The 22,109-nt window shown below is 50.1% G+C and overlaps 2 protein-coding genes and 1 long non-coding RNA gene across 13 annotated transcripts in view; 2 read left to right on the top strand and 1 right to left on the bottom strand.

The window, feature by feature from the left end:
* LOC127915549 (coiled-coil domain-containing protein 171-like) overlaps positions 1-8,818 on the top strand; it is a 33,152-nt gene extending 24,334 nt beyond the window's left edge. Inside the window, exons 8-10 of the mRNA XM_052495722.1 lie at positions 4,443-4,541; positions 5,454-5,515; positions 8,659-8,818. Of these exons, the coding sequence (XP_052351682.1) occupies positions 4,443-4,541; positions 5,454-5,515; positions 8,659-8,818 (321 nt within the window). The remainder of the gene's footprint in view (positions 1-4,442; positions 4,542-5,453; positions 5,516-8,658) is intronic.
* On the bottom strand, positions 7,704-8,376 carry LOC127916362 (uncharacterized). Its single transcript, XR_008094687.1, has 3 exons — positions 8,251-8,376; positions 7,879-8,064; positions 7,704-7,785 (listed from the first exon to the last, which is right to left on the bottom strand). It is a non-coding gene; the product is annotated as an uncharacterized LOC127916362 (long non-coding RNA).
* Positions 8,819-13,208: 4,390 nt separating the features above from the next.
* LOC127916363 (coiled-coil domain-containing protein 171-like) overlaps positions 13,209-22,109 on the top strand; it is an 86,259-nt gene continuing 77,358 nt past the window's right edge. For all 11 annotated transcript variants that reach the window (XM_052498007.1, XM_052498014.1, XM_052498012.1 and 8 more), the window contains exons 1-2: positions 13,209-13,362; positions 14,105-14,194. In XM_052498007.1, the coding sequence (XP_052353967.1) occupies positions 13,300-13,362; positions 14,105-14,194 (153 nt within the window). In that variant the 5' untranslated portion in view covers positions 13,209-13,299. The remainder of the gene's footprint in view (positions 13,363-14,104; positions 14,195-22,109) is intronic.

The following is a 22,109-nucleotide window of genomic DNA, read 5'->3' on the forward strand; positions in this document are numbered from 1 at the left end:
GACCCTGTAGCTGTCCCTGTAGCTGTCCCTTTAGTTGACCCTGTAGCTGACCCTGAAGCTGACGCTGTAGCTGACGCTGTAGCTGTAGCTGTAGCTGACCCTGTAGCTGACCCTGGGCCTCTGACCCTGTAGCTGACCCTGTAGTTGACCCTGGGCCTCTGACCCTGTAGCTGACCCTGTAGTTGACCCTGTAGCTGACCCTGTAGCTGACCCTGTAGTTGACCCTGTAGCTGACCCTGTAGTTGACCCTGGGCCTCTGACCCTGTAGTTGACCCTGTAGCTGACCCTGTAGTTGACCCTGGGCCTCTGACCCTGTAGCTGACCCTGTAGCTGACCCTGTAGCTGTCCCTGTAGCTGTCCATGTAGCTGACCCTTTAGTTGACCCTGGGCCTCTGACCCTGTAGCTGACCCTGTAGTTGACCCTATAGCTGACCCTGTAGCTGACCCTGTAGTTGACCCTGTAGCTGACCCTGTAGTTGACCCTGGGCCTCTGACCCTGTAGCTGACCCTGGGCCTCTGACCCTGTAGTTGACCCTGTAGCTGACCCTGTAGCTGTCCCTGTAGCTGACCCTGTAGCTGTCCCTGTAGCTGTCCATGTAGCTGACCCTTTAGCTGACCCTGTAGCTGTCCCTTTAGTTGACCCCGTAGCTGACCCTGTAGCTGTCCCTGTAGCTGTCCCTTTAGTTGACCCTGAAGTTGACCCTGGGCCTATGACCCTGTAGCTGTCCCTTTAGCTGACCCTGTAGCTGATCCTGGGCCTCTGACCCTGTAGCTGACCCTGTAGCTGTCCCTTTAGCTGACCCTGTAGCTGACCCTGGGCCTCTGACCCTGTAGCTGACCCTGGGCCTCTGACCCTGTAGCTGACCCTGTAGCTGTCCCTTTAGCTGACCCTGTAGCTGACCCTGTAGCTGACCCCAGGCCTCTGACCCTGTAGCTGACCCTGTAGTTGACCCTGGGCCTCTGACCCTGTAGCTGACCCTGTAGTTGACCCTGTAGTTGACCCTGTTGCTGACCCTGTAGTTGACCCTATAGCTGACCCTGTAGTTGACCCTGGGCCTCTGTCCCTGTAGCTGTCCCTTAGCTGACCCTATAGCTGACCCTGGGCCTCTGACTCTGTAGCTGACCCTGTAGCTGACCCTGAAGCTGACCCTGTAGCTGACCCTGTAGCTGTAGCTGTAGCTGACCCTGTAGCTGACCCTGGGCTGACCCTGTAGCTGACCCTGTAGCTGACCCTGGGCCTCTGACCCTGTAGCTGACCCTGTAGTTGACCCTGTAGCTGACCCTGTAGCTGACCCTGTAGTTGACCCAGTTGACCCTGGGCCTCTGACCCTGTAGTTGACCCTGTAGCTGACCCTGTAGTTGACCCTGGGCCTCTGACCCTGTAGCTGACCCTGTAGCTGACCCTGTAGCTGACCCTGTAGCTGACCCTGTAGCTGTCCCTGTAGCTGTCCATGTAGCTGACCCTTTAGTTGACCCTGGGCCTCTGACCCTGTAGCTGACCCTGTAGTTGACCCTATAGCTGACCCTGTAGCTGACCCTGTAGTTGACCCTGTAGCTGACCCTGTAGTTGACCCTGGGCCTCTGACCCTGTAGCTGACCCTGGGCCTCTGACCCTGTAGTTGACCCTATAGCTGACCCTGTAGTTGACCCTGGGCCTGTGACCCTGTAGCTGACCCTGTAGCTGACCCTGTAGCTGTCCCTGTAGCTGACCCTGTAGCTGTCCCTGTAGCTGTCCATGTAGCTGACCCTTTAGCTGACCCTGTAGCTGACCCTGTAGCTGTCCCTTTAGTTGACCCCGTAGCTGACCCTGTAGCTGTCCCTGTAGCTGTCCCTTTAGTTGACCCTGAAGTTGACCCTGGGCCTATGACCCTGTAGCTGTCCCTTTAGCTGACCCTGTAGCTGATCCTGGGCCTCTGACCCTGTAGCTGACCCTGTAGCTGTCCCTTTAGCTGACCCTGTAGCTGACCCTGGGCCTCTGACCCTGTAGCTGACCCTGGGCCTCTGACCCTGTAGCTGACCCTGTAGCTGTCCCTTTAGCTGACCCTGTAGCTGACCCTGTAGCTGACCCCCGGGCCTCTGACCCTGTAGCTGACCCTGTAGTTGACCCTGGGCCTCTGACCCTGTAGCTGACCCTGTAGCTGACCCTGTAGTTGACCCTGTTGCTGACCCTGTAGTTGACCCTATAGCTGACCCTGTAGTTGACCCTGGGCCTCTGACCCTGTAGCTGACCCTGTAGTTGACCCTGTAGCTGACCCTGTAGTTGACCCTCTAGTTGACCCTGTAGCTGTCCCTTTAGCTGTCCCTTTAGCTGTCCCTGTAGCTGTCCCTGTAGCTGTCCCTGTAGCATTCCCTTTAGCTGACCCTGTAGCTGACCCTGTAGCTGACCCTGGGCCACTGACCCTGTAGTTGACCCTGGACCTCTGACCCAGTAGCTGACCCTGTAGTTGACCCTGTAGTTGACCCTGTAGCTGACCCTGTAATTGACCCTATAGCTGACCCTGTAGTTGACCCTGGGCCTCTGACCCTGTAGCTGACCCTGTAGTTGACCCTGTAGCTGACCCTGTAGTTGACCCTCTAGTTGACCCTGTAGCTGTCCCTTTAGCTGTCCCTTTAGCTGTCCCCGTAGCTGTCCCTGTAGCATTCCCTTTAGCTGACCCTGTAGCTGACCCTGGGCCTCTGACCCTGTAGCTGACCCTGGACCTCTGACCCTGTAGCTGTCCCTGACCCTGTAGCTGACCCTGTAGCTGACCCTGTAGCTGTCCCTGTAGCTGACCCTGTAGCTGTCCCTGTAGCTGTCCCTTTAACTGACCCTGGGCCTCTGACCCTGTAGCTGACCCTGTAGCTGACCCTGTAGCTGTCCCTGTAGCTGTCCCTTTCGTTGACCCCGTAGCTGACCCTGTAGCTGTCCCTGTAGCTGCCCCTGTAGCTGCCCCTGTAGCTGAACCTGTAGCTGTCCCTTTAGCTGATCCTGTAGCTGACCCTGGGCCTATGACCCTGTAGCTGACCCTGTAGCTGAACCCTGTAGTTGTCCCTGACCCTGTAGCTGACCCCGGGGCTCTGACCCTGTAGCTGACCCTGTAGCTGACCCTGTAGCTGTCCCTTTAGCTGTCCCTTTAGCTGACCCTGTAGCTGTCCCTGTAGCTGTCCCTTTAGCTGACCCTGTAGCTGACCCTGGGCCTCTGACCCTGTAGCTGACCCTGTAGTTGACCCTGGACCTCTGACCCTGTAGCTGACCCTGTAGTTGACCCTGTAGCTGACCCTGTAGTTGACACTATAGCTGACCCTGTAGTTGACCCTATAGCTGACCCTGTAGTTGACCCTGGGCCTCTGACCCTGTAGATGACCCTGTAGCTGACCCTGTAGCTGACCCTGTAGCTGACCCTGGGCCTTTGACCATGTAGCTGACCCTGGGCCTCTGACCCTGTAGCTGAACCCTGTATCTGACGCTGTAGCTGACCCTGTAGTTGACCCTGGGCCTCTGACCCTGTAGCTGTCCCTGTAGCTGACCCTGTAGCTGAACCCTGTAGCTGACCCCTGGGCCTCTGACCCTGTAGCTGACCCTGTAGCTGTCCCTGTAGCTGTCCCTGTAGCTGACCCTGTAGCTGACCCTGTAGCTGTCCCTGGAGCTGACCCTGTAGCTGACCCTGTATCTGACCCTGTATCTGACCCTGGGCCTCTGACCCTGTATCTGACCCTGTAGCTGACCCTGTATCTGACCCTGTATCTGACCCTGTATCTGACCCTGTAGCTGACCCTGGGTCCTCTGACCCTGTAGCTGACCCTGGGCCTCTGACCCTGTAGCTGTCCCTGTAGCTGTCCCTGTAGCTGACCCTGTAGCTGAACCCTGTAGCTGAACCCTGTAGCTGACCCTGTAGCTGAACCCTGTATCTGACCCTGTAGCTGACCCTGTAGTTGACCCTGGGCCTCTGACCCTGTAGCTGTCCCTGTAGCTGACCCTGTAGCTGAACCCTGTAGTTGGGAAGAAGGCAGAAGACCAATTTCCGTTCTAAACAAATGAACAATAAACTATTATAACAATCTATTATCTCTCTCTCTCCCTCCCTCTCTCTCTTCTCACTCCCCTCATCTTTCTCCTCTCCTATCTCTTCCCCTCTCCCCTCTCTCTCTCTCTGTGTCTCTCTGCTAACTCTCTCTCTCTCTCTCTCTCTCTGTCTCTCTCTCTGCTAACTCTCTCTCTCTCTCTCTCTCTCTGTCTCTCTGCTCTCTCTCTCTCTTCTCACTCCCTGCCTCCCTCCCTCCCTCCCTCCCTCCCTCTCCCTCCCTCCCTCCCTCCCTCCCTCCCTCCCTCCCTCCCTCCCTCCCTCCCTCCCTCCCTCCCTCCCTCCCTCCCCTCCTCCCCTCCCTCCCCTCCCTCCCTCCTCCCCCTCTCTCCCCCTCCCTCCCTCCCTCTCTCCCCTCTCTCCGCCCTTTCTTTCCCCCAGCTGCGTATCCGTGACCTGGAGGCAGCTCTACAGGTGGAGAAGTGTAGCCAGGCTGAAGCCGTGTCCAGTCTGGACATGGTCAAACAACAGTTCAGAGAGGTGGGTAAACCCAGGCTAAGGAGATGGACCTTACCGTTGTCCTCTTGAGCAAGGCCCTTAACCCCACAACGTGCTCTCCCTCTCTCTCTTCTCACTCCCTGCCTCCCTCTTGAGCAAGGCCCTTAACCCCACAACGTGCTCTCCCTCTCTCTCTTCTCACTCCCTGCCTCCCTCTTGAGCAAGGCCCTTAACCCCACAACGTGCTCTCCCTCTCTCTCTTCTCACTCCCTGCCTCCCTCTTGAGCAAGGCCCTTAACCCCACAACGTGCTCTCCCTCTCTCTCTTCTCACTCCCTGCCTCCCTCTTGAGCAAGGCCCTTAACCCCTTCAACGTGCTCTCCCTCGTTGTTCACTGTAAAGTGTCACGCCCTGACCTGAGTATTCTTTGTCTTCTTTATTGTTTTGGTTAGGTCAGGGTGTGACATGGGTGATGTATGTGTTGTTGTACTGTCTAGGGGTTCTGTAGGTTCATGGGGTTGTTTATCATCTAGGTGTTTATATATGTCTATGGTTGCCTAGAATGGTTCTCAATTAGAGGCAGGTGATTATCGTTGTCTCTGATTGGGAACCATATTTAGGCAGCCATCTTCCTTGAGTATTTGGTGGGTTATTGTCTATGGGTGTTTACTAGTCTAGGTGTTATGTATGTCTATAGTTTGTCGTTGTCTCTGATTGGGAACCATATTTAGGCAGCCATCTTCCTTGGGTATTTGGTGGGTTGTTGTCTATGTCTAGTTGTCCGTGTCTGCACTAGTATTATTATAGCCTCACGTTCGGGTTTGTTGTTTTTGTATAGTTTGTTAAGTGTTCTAGCGTCTTTATTAAAAATATGTCAATAATTTTACGCTGGTCTCCTCCATACGACGAACGTGACATATAGACAGTAAGGTTGTGTTGTTGTATTCTACTGTAGGTGGAGCGAGCCTACGGCATAGAGAGAGACAGGGCACGGGACTCTACTGGCAGACTGGCACAGTAAGTGGCACCCGATTTTATTTTTCTGGTGCAGTCTGGGTATACAGTCAGAAGTTTGGACACACCCACTCATCCATGGGTTTATCTTCATTTGTACTATTTATTGTAGAATAATAATGAAGACAATCAAAACTATGAATTATTTTAATGTAACCTTTATTTAACGAGGCAAGTCAGTTAAAGAATAAATTATTATTTACAATGACGGCCTACACTAGGTGGCCAAACCCGTTGTCTCTGATTGGGTCAATTGTGCAGCCATCTTCCTTGTATTTGGTGGGTTATTGATGGACTGTTTGAATCAGGCCTTCATTTTTATCGTTTTTATTTAACCATTATTTTACCAGTTCCTGGGTAGACGTTCTCATTTACAGGTGACCTGGGGACTAGTTACAGGGGAGATGTAGCGGGATGAATGAGCCAATTGTAAACTGTGGATTTAGGTGACCATGATGATTTGAGGGATTAATTGGTTGGGTTTAGGTCAAATTGCTGCAAAGAAGAAGAGACTTGCTTGGGCCAAGAAACACAAGTAATGGACGGTTTTAGATAGGTGGAAATCTGTCCTTTGGTCTGATTATTGTCTAAATTTGTCAATGATTTTTGGTTCCAACAACCACCATGTCTTTGTGCGACGCAAAGTAGGTGAACTGATGATCTCCATGTGTGGCTCCACCGTGAAGCATGGAGGAGGAGGTGTGATTTGCTTTGCTGGTGACACTGTCTGTGATTTATTTAGAATTCAAGATGGGTTTAACCAGCATGGCTAATAACAGCATTCTGCAGCTATACGCCATCCCATCTGATCTGCTCTTAGTGGGACGATCATTTGTTTTTCAACAATTGCAGACAATGACCCAACACACCTCCAGGCTGTGACAAAGGAGGTGTGTTGGGTCTTGTCCTGTTCGGAAAACAAAGGAAGTTAATGGTGTGCTGCATCAGATGTGGCCACTTTGAAAAGGACCTCAACCCAATTGAGATGGTTTGGGATGAGTTGGACATCCTCAGAGTGAACGAAAAGCAGCGAAGAAGTCCTCATGTGGAAACTCCTTCAAGACTGTTGGAAAAACATTCCAGGTGAAGCTGGTTGAGAGAATGCCAAGAGTGTACAAAGCTGTCATCAAGGCAAAGGGTGGCTACTTTGAATAATCTAAAATATATTTTGATTTGTTTAACACTTTTTTGGTTACTAGATGATTCCATATGTGTTATTTCATAGTTTTGATGTCTTCACTATTATTCTACAATGTAGAAAATAGTTTAAAAAAATAAAGAAAAACCCTGGAATGAGTAGACGTGTCCAAACCTTTGACTGGTTCTGTTTATGGTAGTGATACCTGTGGATGAGGTTAACATTGTGTTGTGGTGTGTAGTCTGGAGAAGGACTACCTGAGTTCAGAGTTGACTGGTACTGTACATGGTAGTGATACCTGTGGATGAGGTTAACATTGTGTTGTGGTGTGTAGTCTGGAGAAGGACTACCTGAGTTCAGAGTTGACTGGTACTGTACATGGTAGTGATACCTGTGGATGAGGTTAACATTGTGTTGTGGTGTGTAGTCTGGAGAAGGACTACCTGAGTTCAGAGTTGACTGGTACTGTACATGGTAGTGATACCTGTGGATGAGGTTAACATTGTGTTGTGGTGTGTAGTCTGGAGAAGGACTACCTGAGTTCAGAGTTGACTGGTACTGTACATGGTAGTGATACCTGTGGATGAGGTTAACATTGTGTTGTGGTGTGTAGTCTGGAGAAGGACTACCTGAGTTCAGAGTTGACTGGTACTGTACATGGTAGTGATACCTGTGGATGAGGTTAACATTGTGTTGTGGTGTGTAGTCTGGAGAAGGACTACCTGAGTTCAGAGTTGACTGGTACTGTACATGGTAGTGATACCTGTGGATGAGGTTAACATTGTGTTGTGGTGTGTAGTCTGGAGAAGGACTACCTGAGTTCAGAGTTGACTGGTACTGTACATGGTAGTGATACCTGTGGATGAGGTTAACATTGTGTTGTGGTGTGTAGTCTGGAGAAGGACTACCTGAGTTCAGAGTTGACTGGTACTGTACATGGTAGTGATACCTGTGGATGAGGTTAACATTGTGTTGTGGTGTGTAGTCTGGAGAAGGACTACCTGAGTTCAGAGTTGACTGGTACTGTACATGGTAGTGATACCTGTGGATGAGGTTAACATTGTGTTGTGGTGTGTAGTCTGGAGAAGGACTACCTGAGTTCAGAGTTGACTGGTACTGTACATGGTAGTGATACCTGTGGATGAGGTTAACATTGTGTTGTGGTGTGTAGTCTGGAGAAGGACTACCTGAGTTCAGAGTTGACTGGTACTGTATATGGTAGTGATACCTGTGGATGAGGTTAACATTGTGTTGTGGTGTGTAGTCTGGAGAAGGACTACCTGAGTTCAGAGTTGACTGGTACTGTACATGGTAGTGATACCTGTGGATGAGGTTAACATTGTGTTGTGGTGTGTAGTCTGGAGAAGGACTACCTGAGTTCAGAGTTGACTGGTACTGTACATGGTAGTGATACCTGTGGATGAGGTTAACATTGTGTTGTGGTGTGTAGTCTGGAGAAGGACTACCTGAGTTCAGAGTTGACTGGTACTGTTTATGGTAGTGATACCTGTGGATGAGGTTAACATTGTGTTGTGGTGTGTAGTCTGGAGAAGGACTACCTGAGTTCAGAGTTGACTGGTACTGTATATGGTAGTGATACCTGTGGATGAGGTTAACATTGTGTTGTGGTGTGTAGTCTGGAGAAGGACTACCTGAGTTCAGAGTTGACTGGTACTGTACATGGTAGTGATACCTGTGGATGAGGTTAACATTGTGTTGTGGTGTGTAGTCTGGAGAAGGACTACCTGAGTTCAGAGTTGACTGGTACTGTACATGGTAGTGATACCTGTGGATGAGGTTAACATTGTGTTGTGGTGTGTAGTCTGGAGAAGGACTACCTGAGTTCAGAGTTGACTGGTACTGTACATGGTAGTGATACCTGTGGATGAGGTTAACATTGTGTTGTGGTGTGTAGTCTGGAGAAGGACTACCTGAGTTCAGAGTTGACTGGTACTGTATATGGTAGTGATACCTGTGGATGAGGTTAACATTGTGTTGTGGTGTGTAGTCTGGAGAAGGACTACCTGAGTTCTAAGGCAGAGTTGGAGAAGGAGAGAAGAACTGCATCACAAGTCCGAGACCAACTACAGGAACTACACACGCTACATACGCACAGCCTGACACAGCTGGACATGGTAGGAGGATTGACCATAACACACACACACTAACACACTACACACTACACACTACACACACACACACACACACACACACACACACACACACACACACACACACACACACACACACACACACACACACACACACACACACACACACACACACACACACACACACACACACACACACACACACACACACACACACACAGGGGAGGGGAACGACAACTCAAAGAACCACAAGTGTGTCTGAAGGATGTGGTTCAGGTGTTTTGACTGGTACTCTCTCTCTGTGATCCTGTCTCTGTTCTCTCTCTGTCTATAACCTCTCTCTACTGACCATCTTCTCTCTCATCTCTCTCTGACCATCTCTCTGTCTCATCATAACTCTGTCTATCTACCTCTATCTCTCTCTGTCTACTGTCTCTCTCTCTCTGTCTCATAACTCATCTCTGTCTCTGTCTCTCTCTCTCTCTATCTCTCTCATACTCTCTGTCTCTCTCTGTCTCTCTCTGACTCTGTCTATCTGCTTCTCACTGTCTCATCTCTCACTGTCTATCTGCTCTCTCTCTATCTCTCTCTGTCTATATCTCTCTCTGTCTGACCATCTCTCTCTGTCTATCTGCTCTCTCTGTCTATCTCTCTCTGTCTATCTCTCTCTCTCTCTCTCTCTCTCTGTCTCTCTCTCTCTCTATCTCTCTCTGTCTCTCTCTCTCTCTCTCTGTCTATCTCTCTCTCTCTATCTCTCTCTGTCTCTATCTCTCTCTGTCTATCTGCTCTCTCTGTCTATCTCTCACTCTCTCTCTCTCTCTGTCTCTCTCTCTCTCTCTATCTCTCTCTCTCTATCTCTCTCTGTCTCTCTCTCTGTCTCTCTCTCTCTCTCTCTCTCTCTCTGTTCTCTCTATCTCTCTCTGTCTCTCTGTCTCTCTGCTCTCTCTCTCTCTCTCTCTCTCTCTCTCTCTCTCTCTCTCTATCACTCTGTCTCTCTCTGTCTATCTCTCTCTCTGTCATCTCTCTCTGTCTCTCTCTCTCTCTCTCATCTCTCTGTCTCTCTCTATCTATCTCTCTCTATCTCTCTCTCTCTCTCTCTGTCTATCCCTCTCTCTCTCTATCTCTCTGTCTCTCTCTGTCTATCTCTCTCTCTTCTCTCTCTGTCTCTCTCTCTCTCTGTCTATCTGCTCTCTCTCTATCTCTCTCTGTCTCTCTCTACTCTGTCTAATCTGCTCTCTCTCTCTCTCTCTGTCTCTCTCTCTCTCTGTCTATCTGCTCTCTCTCTATCTCTCTCTGTACTCTCTCTCTCTGTCTATCTGCTCTCTCTCTATCTCTCCCTGTCTCATAACCCTCTCTGTCTCTGACTCATAACTATCCTCACTGTCTGACCTCTCTCTTCTCTCATAACCCTCTCTGTCTCTCTGTCAAAACCCTCACTGTACTGACCATAACCCTCACTGTCTCTCTCATAACCCTCACTGTACTATCTAACCTCACTCTCTAACCCTCACTGCAACTGACCATAACCCTCTCTGTACTGACCTAACTCACTCTCACTGTACTGACCTGTCTTGTTGTAGAACATCCCTCACTGTACTGACCCTCACTGTACCATAACCCTCACTGTACTCTCTCTCATCTCTCCTCTCTGTCTGACCTAATTCAATTCAAGGGATTACAAATTTTTTGTCTCCCTCACTGTACTGTCCATAACCTCACTTACTGACCATTCATAACCCTCACTGTACTGACCATAACCCTCACTGTACTGACCATAACCATAAAATTGCCATAACCCTCACTGTACTAGACAACATACAAAGTGAATACTGACCATAACCTCACTATCACTGTACTGACCATAACCCTCTCTCTCTCTGTCTCATAACCCTCACTGTACTGACCATAACCCTCACTGTACTGACCATAACCATAACCCTCACTGTACTGACCATAACCATAACCCTCACTGTCTGACCATAACCTGCTCTAACCCTCACTGTACTGACCATAACCATAACCCTCTCTGTCTCTGACCATAACCCTCACTGTCTCTCTCTGTCTGACCTTTGTCTCTCTGTGTTGACCATAGGCCCTCACTGTTACTGGAGGACCATAACTATCTTAGAGAGTTACAACAGCTACTGTACACACCGCTAACCATAGGACCCTCACTGTTAGTGTCATATGTGTGTTGTACTGAAAACCTAAAACTGTACTGACCATAACTGACCATAACCCTCACTGTACTGACCATAACCCTCACTGAACTGACCATAACCCTCACTGTACTGACCATAACCATAACCCCTCACTGTACTGACCATAATAACCATAACCCTCACTGTACTGACCATAACCCTCACAAAACTGACCATAACCCTCACTGTACTGACCATAACCATAACCCTCACTGTACTGACCATAACCCTCACTGTACTGACCATAACCCTCACTGTACTGACCATAACCCTCACTGTACTGATCATAACCATAACCCTCACTGTACTGACCATAACCCTCACTGTACTGATCATAACCATAACCCTCACTGTACTGACCATAACCCTCACTGTACTGACCATAACCCTCACTGTACTGACCATAACCATAACCCTCACTGTACTGACCATAACCCTCACTGTACTGACCATAACCCTCACTGTACTGACCATAACCCTCACTGTAACTGACCATAACCTCACTGTACTGACCATAACCCTCACTGTACTGACCATAACCCTCACTGTACTGACCATAACCCTCACAAAACTGACCATAACCCTCACTGTACGGACCATAACCCTCACTGTACTGACCATAACCCTCACTGAACGGACCATAACCCTCACTGTACTGACCATAACCCTCACTGTACTGACCATAACCCTCACTGTACTGACCATAACCCTCACTGTACTGACCATAACCATAACCCTCACTGTACTGACCATAACCCTCACTGTACTGACCATAACCCTCACTGTACTGACCATAACCCTCACTGTACTGACCATAACCCTCACTGTACTGACCATAACCCTCACTGAACTGACCATAACCCTCACTGAACTGACCATAACCCTCACTGTACTGACCATAACCATAACCCTCACTGTACTGACCATAACCCTCACTGAACTGACCATAACCCTCACTGTACTGTACCATAACCCTCACTGTACTGACCATAACCCTCACTGTACTGACCATAACCATAACCCTCACTGTACTGACCATAACCCTCACTGTACTGACCATAACCCTCACTGTACTGACCATAACCATAACCCTCACTGAACGGACCATAACCCTCACTGTACTGATCATAACCATAACCCTCACTGAACGGACCATAACCCTCACTGTACTGACCATAACCCTCACTGTACTGACCATAACCCTCACTGTACTGACCATAACTCATAACATAACCCTCACTGTACTGACCATAACCCTCACTGTACTGACCATAACCCTCACTGTAACCCTGACCATGACCATAACCCTCACTGTACTGACCATAACCCTCACTGAACTGACCATAACCCTCACTGTACTGACCATAACCATAACCCTCACTGTACTGACACATAACCATAACCCTCACTGAACTGACCATAACCCCATAACCCTCACTGTACTGACCATAACCCTCACTGTACTGATCATAACCACTAACTGACCATAACCCTCACTGTACTCATAACCATAACCCTCACTGTACTGACCATAACCCTCACTGTACTGACCATAACCCTAACCATAACCCTCACTGTACTGACCATAACCCTCACTACTGACCATAACCCTCACTGTACTGACCATAACCCTCACTGTACTGATCATAACCATAACCCTCACTGTACTGACCATAACCCTCACTGTACTGACCATAACCATAACCCTACTGTACTGACCATAACCCTCACTGTACTGACCATAACCCTCACTGTACTGACCATAACCCTCACCTGTCACTGACCATAACCCTCACTGAACTGACCATAACCCTCACTGAACTGTACTGACCATAACCCTCACTGTACTGATCATAACCATAACCCTCACTGTACTGACCATAACCCTCACTGTACGGACCATAACCCTCACTGACTACTGACTGACCATAACCCTCACTGTACGGACCATAACCCTCACTGAACTGACCATAACCCTCACTGTACTGACATAACCATCACTGTACCATAACCCCACTGTACTGACCATAACCCTCACTGTACTGACCATAACCATAACCCTCACTGAACGGACCATAACCCTCACTGAACGGACCATAACCCTCACTGTACTGACCATAACCCTCACTGTACTGATCATAACCCTCACTGAACGGACCATAACCCTCACTGGCCTCATATCATCACATTGTTGAATAAACGTTTCTATTGAAATCACACTGAGATTCTAATTTGGTTTCTGATATTTAGCTCTTTGTGGTATAAAACGATGTCCTTTCTCTCCTGTGTGAAGAAGAGCCTGTTGGAGAGGGAAGAAAGCACAGCCCCTCTACTATCATGAACATGCTGGGGACAACCCTGACTACATACCAGACCACCCTGGACCAGACTACTACAGAGGTAACCCTGACTACATACCAGACCACCCTGGACCAGACTACTACAGAGGTAACCCTCCTAACCCTGACTACATACCAGACCACCCTGGACCAGACTACTACAGAGGTAACCCTCCTAACCCTGACTACATACCAGACCACCCTGGACCAGACTACTACAGAGGTAACCCTCCTAACCCTGACTACATACCAGACCACCTGGACCAGACTACTACAGAGGTAACCCTCCTAACCCTGACTACATACCAGACCACCCTGGACCAGACTACTACAGAGGTAACCCTCCTAACCCTGACTACATACCAGACCACCCTGGACCAGACTACTACAGAGGTAACCCTCCTAACCCTGACTACATACCAGACCACCCTGGACCAGACTACTACAGAGGTAACCCTCCTAACCCTGACTACATACCAGACCACCCTGGACCAGACTACTACAGAGGTAACCCTCCTAACCCTGACTACATACCAGACCACCCTGGACCAGACTACTACAGAGGTAACCCTCCTAACCCTGACTACATACCAGACCACCCTGGACCAGACTACTACAGAGGTAACCCTCCTAACCCTGACTACATACCAGACCACCCTGGACCAGACTACTACAGAGGTAACCCTCCTAACCCTGACTTACATACCAGACCACCCTGGACCATTAACAGGTCCTGGATCAGCAGAAACAGTCAGAGAGGCTGGTCCAGGAGGTTCAGTGTTGTCATGTTATGTTATTAACAGGTCCTGGATCAGCAGAAACAGTCAGAGAGGCTGGTCCAGGAGGTTCAGTCCAACCAGCGACTGATGTCAGAACAGAAGAGCCACTTAGAGGTGAGTAGTACTGTCGTCGCTCTTTGTTCTGCAGTGAAAGTGTCAACCGGCACTGACTGTATGTCATTCTTTCTTCTGACATTTAGAATAGGGGCGGTAGGGTGGCCTAGTGGTTAGAGTGTAGAGGGAGTAGGGTGGCCTAGTGGTTAGAGTGTAGAGGGGGTAGGGTGGCCTAGTGGTTAGAGTGTAGAGGGGGTAGGGTAGCCTAGTGGTTAGAGTGTAGAGGGGGCAGGGTAGCCTAGTGGTTAGAGTGTAGAGAGGGTAGGGTAGCCTAGTGGTTAGAGTGTAGAGGGGGTACAGGGTAGTCTAGTGGTTAGAGTGTAGAGGGCGGCAGGGTAGCCTAGTGGTTAGAGTGTAGAGGGGGCAGGGTAGCCTAGTGGTTAGAGTGGAGAGGTGGCAGGGTGGCCTAGTGGTTAGAGTGTAGGGGCGGCAGGGTAGCCTAGTGGTTAGAGTGTAGAGGGGGTAGGGTAGCCTAGTGGTTAGAGTGTAGAGGGGGTAGGGTAGCCTAGTGGTTAGAGTGTAGAGGGGGTAGGGTAGCCTAGTGGTTAGAGTGTAGAGGCGGCAGGGTAGCCTAGTGGTTAGAGTGGAGGGGCGGTAGGGTAGCCTAGTGGTTAGAGTGTAGAGGCGGCAGGGTAGCCTAGTGGTTAGAGTGGAGGGGCGGCAGGGTGGCCTAGTGGTTAGAGTGTAGAGGTGGCAGGGTAGCCTAGTGGTTAGAGTGTAGAGGTGGCAGGGTAGCCTAGTGGTTAGAGTGTAGAGGTGGCAGGGTAGCCTAGTGGTTAGAGTGGAGGGGCGGCAGGGTAGCCTAGTGGTTAGAGTGTAGAGGGGGTAGGTAGCCTAGTGGTTAGAGTGTAGGGGCGGCAGGGTAGCCTAGTGGTTAGAGTGTAGAGGAGGCAGGGTAGCCTAGTGGTTAGAGTGTAGAGGCGGCAGGGTGGCCTAGTGGTTAGAGTGTAGAGGGGGCAGGGTAGCCTAGTGGTTAGAGTGTAGAGGGGGTAGGGTAGCCTAGTGGTTAGAGTGTAGAGGCGGTAGGGTAGCCTAGTGGTTAGAGTGTAGAGGGGGTATGGTAGCCTAGTGGTTAGAGTGTAGAGGGGGTAGGGTAGCCTAGTGGTTAGAGTGTAGAGGGGGTATGGTAGCCTAGTGGTGAGAGTGTAGGGGCGGCAGGGTAGCCTAGTGGTTAGAGTGTAGAGGAGGCAGGGTAGCCTAGTGGTTAGAGTGTAGAGGGGGCAGGGTAGCCTAGTGGTTAGAGTGTAGAGGGGGTAGGTAGCCTAGTGGTTAGAGTGTAGAGGGCGGTAGGGTAGCCTAGTTGAGTTAGGTGGATAGTAGCCTAGTGGTTAGAGTGTAGAGGGGGTATGGTAGCCTAGTGGTTAGAGTGTAGGGGCGGCAGGGTGGCCTAGTGGTTAGAGTGTAGAGGTGGTAGGGTAGCCTAGTGGTTAGAGTGGAGGGGGCAGGGTAGCCTAGTGGTTAGAGTGGAGGGCGGCAGGGTGGCCTAGTGGTTAGAGTGGAGGGGCGGTAGGGTAGCCTAGTGGTTAGAGTGTAGGGGGTAGGTAGCCTAGTGGTTAGAGTGTAGAGGGGTATGGTAGCCTAGTGGTTAGAGTGTAGAGGGCGGCAGGGTAGCCTAGTGGTTAGAGTGTAGGGCGGCAGGGTAGCCTAGTGGTTAGAGTGTAGGGGCGGCAGGGTGGCCTAGTGGTTAGAGTGTAGAGGGGGCAGGGTGGCCTAGTGGTTAGAGTGGAGGGCGGTAGGGTAGCCTAGTGGTTAGAGTGTAGGGGCGGCAGGGTGGCCTAGTGGTTAGAGTGTAGAGGGGGTATGGTAGCCTAGTGGTTAGAGTGTAGAGGGGGTAGGGTAGCCTAGTGGTTAGAGTGTAGAGGGGGTATGGTAGCCTAGTGGTTAGAGTGTAGAGGGGGTAGGGTAGCCTAGTGGTTAGAGTGTAGAGGGGGTATGGTAGCCTAGTGGTGAGAGTGTAGGGGCGGCAGGGTAGCCTAGTGGTTAGAGTGTAGAGGAGGCAGGGTAGCCTAGTGGTTAGAGTGTAGAGGCGGCAGGGTGGCCTAGTGGTTAGAGTGTAGAGGTGGTAGGGTAGCCTAGTGGTTAGAGTGTAGAGGTGGCAGGGTGGCCTAGTGGTTAGAGTGTAGAGGCGGCAGGGTAGTCTAGTGGTTAGAGTGTAGGGGCGGCAGGGTAGCCTAGTGGTTAGAGTGTAGGGGCGGCAGGGTAGCCTAGTGGTTAGAGTGGAGGGGCGGCAGGGTAGCCTAGTGGTTAGAGTGTAGGGGCGGCAGGGTAGCCTAGTGGTTAGAGTGGAGGGGCGGCAGGGTAGCCTAGTGGTTAGAGTGTAGAGGGGGCAGGGTAGTCTAGTGGTTAGAGTGTAGGGGCGGCAGGGTAGCCTAGTGGTTAGAGTGTAGAGGGGGCAGGGTAGCCTAGTGGTTAGAGTGTAGGGGCGGCAGGGTAGCCTAGTGGTTAGAGTGTAGGGGCGGCAGGGTGGCCTAGTGGTTAGAGTGTAGAGGCGGTATGGTGGCCTAGTGGTTAGAGTGTAGAGGAGGCAGGGTAGCCTAGTGGTTAGAGTGTAGGGGCGGCAGGGTAGCCTAGTGGTTAGAGTGTAGAGGCGGTATGGTGGCCTAGTGGTTAGAGTGTAGAGGGGGTATGGTAGCCTAGTGGTTAGAGTGTAGGGGCGGCAGGGTGGCCTAGTGGTTAGAGTGTAGAGGAGGCAGGGTAGCCTAGTAGTTAGAGTGTAGAGGGGGTAGGGTAGCCTAGTGGTTAGAGTGTAGAGGCGGCAGGGTAGCCTAGTGGTTAGAGTGTAGAGGCGGCAGGGTGGCCTAGTGGTTAGAGTGTAGAGGGGGTAGGGTAGCCTAGTGGTTAGAGTGTAGAGGCGGCAGGGTGGCCTAGTGGTTAGAGTGTAGAGGGGGTAGGGTAGCCTAGTGGTTAGAGTGTAGAGGCGGCAGGGTGGTCTAGTGGTTAGAGTGTAGAGGCGGCAGGGTGGCCTAGTGGTTAGAGTGTAGAGGCGGCAGGTAGCCTAGTGGTTAGAGTGGCGGGGCGGCAGGGTGGCCTAGTGGTTAGAGTGTAGAGGCGGCAGGGTGGCCTAGTGGTTAGAGTGTAGGGGTGGTATGGTAGCCTAGTGGTTAGAGTGTAGAGGAGGCAGGGTAGTCTAGTGGTTAGAGTGTAGAGGCGGTATGGTAGCCTAGTGGTTAGAGTGTAGAGGGGGTAGGGTAGCCTAGTGGTTAGAGTGTAGAGGAGGCAGGGTAGTCTAGTGGTTAGAGTGTAGAGGCGGTATGGTAGCCTAGTGGTTAGAGTGTAGAGGAGGCAGGTAGCCTAGTGGTTAGAGTGTAGAGGAGGCAGGGTAGTCTAGTGGTTAGAGTGTAGAGGCGGTATGGTAGCCTAGTGGTTAGAGTGTAGAGGTGGTATGGTGGCCTAGTGGTTAGAGTGTAGAGGCGGTATGGTGGCCTAGTGGTTAGAGTGTAGAGGTGGCAGGGTAGCCTAGTGGTTAGAGTGTAGAGGTGGTATGGTAGCCTAGTGGTTAGAGTGTAGAGGTGGCAGGGTGGCCTAGTGGTTAGAGTGGAGGGGCGGCAGTGTGGCCTAGTGGTTAGAGTGGAGGGGCGGCAGGGTAGCCTAGTGGTTAGAGTGTAGAGGCGGTATGGTGGCCTAGTGGTTTAGAGTCTGGGGGGTAGGTAGCCTAGTGGTTAGAGTGTAGAGGCGGTAGGGTAGCTCTCTGTGGTTAGAGTGTAGAGGCGGTATGGTGGCCTAGTGGTTAGAGTGGAGGGGCGGCAGGGTCTCTAGTGGTTAGAGTGGAGGGCGGTAGGTGGCCTAGTGGTTAGAGTGGAGGGCTCTCTCTCTCTGTGGTTAGAGTGTCTCTCTCAGGTGGCCTAGTGGTTAGAGTGTCTCTCTCTCTCTGGTCTCCTAGTGGTTTGTCTGGCAGGGTAGTCTAGTGGTTAGAGTGGAGGCGGCAGGGTGGCCTAGTGGTTAGAGTGTAGGGCGGCAGGTGGCCTAGTGGTTAGAGTGGAGAGCGGCTCTCTCTGGCCTAGTGGTTAGAGTGGAGGGCGTCAGGGTGGCCTAGTGGTTCCCTCTGGAGGGTGTCTCTCTCTCTCTCTCTCTCTCTCTCTGTGGTTAGAGTCTAGAGGCGGTAGGGTCTCTCTAGTGGTTAGAGTGTAGGGGGCTCCTAGTGGTTAGAGGGTCTCTCTCTGTGGTTAGAGTGGAGGGGCGGCAGGGTAGTCTAGTGGTTAGAGTGGAGGGCGGCAGGGTAGCTCTAGTGGTTAGAGTCTAGAGGCTCAGGGTAGTCCCTAGTGGTTAGAGTGTAGGGGCGGCAGGCTGTCTAGTGGTTAGAGTTACAGCGGCTGAGATCCCAGTGGTTAGAGTGACCAACCGGCGGCAGACTGATCTAGTGGTCCCAGCAACAGTGGAGAGGGCGGAAAGGGAGAAGCTAGTGGTTAGAGTGAGGGGAAAACGGAGGGAGAAGCCTAGTGGAAGAGTGAGAGAGAAGGAGGAGAGAGCACTAGTGGTTGCAGGCAGAAGTTCAGAGGATCAGACAACTCAATCAGAAGATTCTCAGGTAAACAGTTTGGAGTTCAAGTCTCTGAGGGTAGGCCTAGTGGTTCCAGAGTCATGACAGTTGGTCTGTTGGTTAGTGTTTTATAGGGGCCCTGTTTATCCCTCTAGTGGTTACATTTAAGTCGGCAGGGTAGCCAGTGGTTAAAGTGTGCAGGCACCTTATGACATCCAGTGGAACAGCCACCAATAGTGGTTAAAGTTTAGGGGGGTGGAAGGATTAGCTTAGTGGTTAGAGTGACAGTTGGTCTGTTCTGTTAGTGGTTTTTATAAAGCCCTGTTTATCCTAGTGGTAAACATGACAGTTGGTTAGTCAGTGTTTTATAAAGCCCTGTTTGGCCTAGTGGTGACAGTGTGGTCTGTCACTGGGTTTTATAGTGTTTAGAGTGTAAACATGACAGTTGGGTGTCCTAGTGTTTTTAAAGCCCTGTTTATCCTCTAGTAAACATGACAGTTGGTCTGTCACTAGTGTTTTATAAAGCCCTGTTTAGAGTGGAGAGGGGTAGGGTAAGCATGACAGTGGTTAGAGTGTCACTGTGTTTTATGGTTTATCCCTAGTGGTTAAAGTGACAGGTGGTATGGTCAGCCTAGTGGTTAGAGTGTAGGGCGGCAGTTGGTCTGGCCTAGTGGTTAGAGTTTAGAGGTGGTAGCATGGTGGCCTAGTGGTTAGAGTGTTTATCCCTCTAGTAAACATGACAGTTGGTGGCCTATGTTTTTAAAGTGTTGAGGGGTCTGGTAAGCCTGACAGTGGTTAGAGTGTTTTATAGGGGGCAGGGTAGCCTAGTGGTTAAAGTGACAGTTGGTCTGGTAGCCTAGTGTTTTATAAAGCCCTGTTTATCCCTCTAGTAAACATGACAGTTGGTCTGGTCTGTTAGTGTTTTATAAAGCCCTGTTTATCCCTCTAGTAAACATGACAGTTGGTCTGTCACTGTGTTTTATAAAGTGTTTAGAGTGTAGTAAACATGACAGTTGGTCTGTCACTGTGTTTTATAAAGCCCTGTTTATCGGTATGGTAACATGACAGTTGGTCTGTCACTGTGTTTTATAAAGCCCTGTTTATCCTCTAGTAAACATGACTCTGGTCTGTCACTGTGTTTTATAAAGCCTGTTTATCCTCTAGTAAACATGACAGTTGGTCTGTCACTGTGTTTTATAAAGCCCTGTTTATCCCTCTAGTAAACATGACAGTTGTTCTGTTACTGTGTTTTATAAAGCCCTGTTTATCCCTCTAGTAAACATGACAGTTGGTCTGTCACTGTGTTTTATAAAGCCCTGTTTATCCCTCTAGTAAACATGACAGTTGGTCTGTCACTGTGTTTTATAAAGCCCTGTTTATCCCTCTAGTAAACATGACAGTTGGTCTGTCACTGTGTTTTATAAAGCCCTGTTTATCCCTCTAGTAAACATGACAGTTGGTCTGTCACTGTGTTTTATAAAGCCCTGTTTATCCCTCTAGTAAACATGACAGTTGGTCTGTCACTGTGTTTTATAAAGCCCTGTTTATCCCTCTAGTAAACATGACAGTTGGTCTGTTCTGTTAGGGTTTTATAAAGAGTTTATCCCTCTAGTAAACATGACAGTTGGTCTGTCACTGTGTTTTATAAAGCCCTGTTTATCCCTCTAGTAAACATGACAGTTGGTCTGTTACTGTGTTTTATAAAGCCCTGTTTATCCCTCTAGTAAACATGACAGTTGGTCTGTTACTGTGTTTTATAAAGCCCTGTTTATCCCTCTAGTAAACATGACAGTTGGTCTGTTCTGTTACTGTGTTTTATAAAGCCCTGTTTATCCCTCTAGTAAACATGACAGTTGGTCTGTTACTGTGTTTTATAAAGCCCTGTTTATCCCTCTAGTAAACATGACAGTTGGTCTGTTCTGTTACTGTGTTTTATAAAGCCCTGTTTACATCCCAAGCTGTTGCAGAGTTGTGTGACATTAGTAGCCTGTCTTTGTGTGCCGTTGCCAATCAGCTGTCCTCTTCCAGGTCGTCCTGTTCCCGGTGTTTGACCAGGGTTCATACTAACCCCACTATGGTCCATTATAACCCTAATGTAACGTCATTATAGACTGTGTTAGCAGCAGCGGTTCAATTAACCTGTGCGTCTGTTACCGTTTGGCTCACCCAAGTGTCTGTGTGTGTCTGTTACTGTTTGGCTCACCCAAGTGTCTGTCTGTGTGTCTCTGTTACTGTTTGGCTCACCCAAGTGTCTGTGTGCGTCTGTTACCGTTTGGCTCACCCAAGTGTCTGTGTGTGTCTGTTACTGTTTGGCTCACCCAAGTGTCTGTGTGTGTCTGTTACTGTTTGGCTCACCCAAGTGTCTGTGTGTGTCTGTTACTGTTTGGCTCACCCAAGTGTCTGTGTGTGTCTGTTACTGTTTGGCTCACCCAAGTGTCTGTGTGTGTCTGTTACTGTTTGGCTCACCCAAGTGTCTGTGTGTGTCTGTTACTGTTTGGCTCACCCAAGTGTCTGTGTGTGTCTGTTACTGTTTGGCTCACCCAAGTGTCTGTGTGTGTCTGTTACTGTTTGGCTCACCCAAGTGTCTGTGTGTCTCTCTGTTACTGTTTGGCTCACCCAAGTGTCTGTGTGTGTCTGTTACTGTTTGGCTCACCCAAGTGTCTGTGTGTGTCTGTTACTGTTTGGCTCACCCAAGTGTCTGTGTGTGTCTGTTAGTGTTTGGCTCACCCAAGTGTCTGTGTGTGTCTGTTACTGTTTGGCTCACCCAAGTGTCTGTGTGTGTCTGTTACTGTTTGGCTCACCCAAGTGTCTGTGTGTGTCTGTTAGTGTTTGGCTCACCCAAGTGTCTGTGTGTCTCTGTTACTGTTTGGCTCACCCAAGTGTCTGTGTGTGTCTGTTACTGTTTGGCTCACCCAAGTGTCTGTGTGTCTCTGTTACTGTTTGGCTCACCCAAGTGTCTGTGTGTGTCTGTTACTGTTTGGCTCACCCAAGTGTCTGTGTGTGTCTGTTACTGTTTGGCTCACCCAAGTGTCTGTGTGTGTCTGTTACTGTTTGGCTCACCCAAGTGTCTGTGTGTGTCTGTTACTGTTTGGCTCACCCAAGTGTCTGTGTGTGTCTGTTACTGTTTGGCTCACCCAAGTGTCTGTGTGTGTCTGTTACTGTTTGGCTCACCCAAGTGTCTGTGTGTGTCTGTTACTGTTTGGCTCACCCAAGTGTCTGTGTGTCTCTCTGTTACTGTTTGGCTCACCCAAGTGTCTGTGTGTGTGTCTGTTACTGTTTGGCTCACCCAAGTGTCTGTGTGTGTCTGTTACTGTTTGGCTCACCCAAGTGTCTGTGTGTGTCTCTGTTACTGTTTGGCTCACCCAAGTGTCTGTGTGTCTGTTACTGTTTGGCTCACCCAAGTGTCTGTGTGTGTCTGTTACTGTTTGGCTCACCCAA

Source organism: Oncorhynchus keta, chromosome 35, assembly GCF_023373465.1.
Source record: "Oncorhynchus keta strain PuntledgeMale-10-30-2019 chromosome 35, Oket_V2, whole genome shotgun sequence".
Classification (NCBI taxonomy): domain Eukaryota; kingdom Metazoa; phylum Chordata; class Actinopteri; order Salmoniformes; family Salmonidae; genus Oncorhynchus; species Oncorhynchus keta.